A 1602-nucleotide genomic window follows, 5' to 3' on the forward strand; every position below is an offset into this window, starting at 1 on the left:
ATGCAGGTGGGCCTTGTGGTATTGGGCCTTGTCGTACGATCCGCGGGAATATTGCGGCAAGGGCTGATGGCCGCAATGGCGGCGGCGGCGGCTGCAGGCGGCGCAACGGGAGCGGCGAATGCGGCGGCGGCGGCGGCGGCGGTAGCCGAGTCCGCGTCGGATCGCGATATGGCGGTGGGAGTGGCTCTGATCGTGTTATCGGCCTTCGGCTACAGCCTCCTGGGCTGCTTGTACGAGTGGCTGAGTGCCGTACGCGGGCCGGCCATGTCACATGCGCAGGTAGGCGGGCTTCATGGGCCGGACTATGACGACAGCCCCCTCCCCCCATTTCCCCTCCCCCCTCCTCCCGTGACTTTTACAAATATCCCTCCAATCCCATCATGCACACACATACACATATACATATACAACACATACATCTCACCTTTTGCTTTGGATATGACCTCTTTCCACACACACCCCCACACACACCTAGGTGGCCACGAGCACATCCCTCATAGGACTGGTGGCCACATCCGCCTACCAGCTGATCTACACAAGACCACGCTGGCGGGAGCTGGTGGCGGACCGCATGGCGCAGCGAGGCGTGGGTTGGTGGCCTGTCGTACGACTGTACGGCATTTTTGGCGGTGAGGGGTTTGCAGGGGAAAGATGAAGCCCACGGTGCAGCGAGTCGGTCGTCTCATCACTCGGGAGCCTTTGGGGGTTTGAGGATTGTCGTATACTTTGTACTAAAACCATATCACCCATTCGCGTGTTTTACACGCACATCTGTGCATTCTCCCCCTTTTCGCCCACACACATACACACTCTTAGGCGGTGAAGTCGCATCAGGCGCCATCCTCGCCATTCCCCCTCTTCGCGGTCCGCAGATTCTGTTTTGCTCGCCACGTGTTTCTCTCTCTCTCTTTTGATCTTGACCTTGATCTTGGCTTGGATGTCCTCGCAGCACTGTTCACGGCGCATGGTTTAGTTCAGGGTGTCGTACTCCAGCGCTCCGGAGCCACAACCGTCGGCATCATCTCTGCTCTGAGGGCATCTGCGGTGGCAGTTGCCAGCGGACTGCTCTTCTGCAGCAGTGGCAGCAGCAGTAGTCATGGCAGCAGCGGGCCGCCACAGCTGCAGCAGTGCCTTACAGCCCCCGCGGCGGCCTCCGCGGGCATAGTGACGGGGGGTGCGCTGTTGTGGACCCTAACCGGTGAGGAGGGGGGGGGAGGGGGGAAATGTGCGTGTGTGTTTGTGCGTGTTGGCGTTTCCGTCCATGTGTGTTTGCCTTTGTACCGCTGTGGCTCCTTCCCGGCCTATTGACTGGGGCCCCTGCTACTGCAGCACTGCAGTAGCAATGTGCTGCCGTTCACTCATCTGTTGGGGACTGATGACCCGCTCCGTCACCCTTTCCCCGGTGCTCCAGGGGCCCCCAGGCCGCCGCCGTCACCACCACCGCCGCCGCCGCCGTCACTGGCGCCGCTGCTTTCCGCGCCGGCGACGACTACGACGGCAGCGGCGGCGGCAGTGCCTGATCCCGCGGTCCTGGCTGGCAGCCGGATATCCGGGCGGCTGACTGAGCATGGGCTGGACCACAAGCACGGAAAACACCATTGA

The 1602-nt window shown here is 61.7% G+C and overlaps 1 protein-coding gene across 1 annotated transcript; it reads left to right on the top strand.

Moving 5' to 3' along the window:
- VOLCADRAFT_97379 (uncharacterized protein) lies at nt 1-1602 on the top strand (the record flags this gene model as incomplete). Its single annotated transcript, XM_002956322.1, has 4 exons — nt 1-279; nt 476-629; nt 950-1198; nt 1412-1602. The coding sequence occupies 4 exons, from the start codon at nt 1-3 to the stop codon at nt 1600-1602; spliced, it is 873 nt and encodes a 290-aa protein (XP_002956368.1).

This window comes from Volvox carteri, assembly GCF_000143455.1.
Source record: "Volvox carteri f. nagariensis unplaced genomic scaffold VOLCAscaffold_60, whole genome shotgun sequence".
Classification (NCBI taxonomy): domain Eukaryota; kingdom Viridiplantae; phylum Chlorophyta; class Chlorophyceae; order Chlamydomonadales; family Volvocaceae; genus Volvox; species Volvox carteri.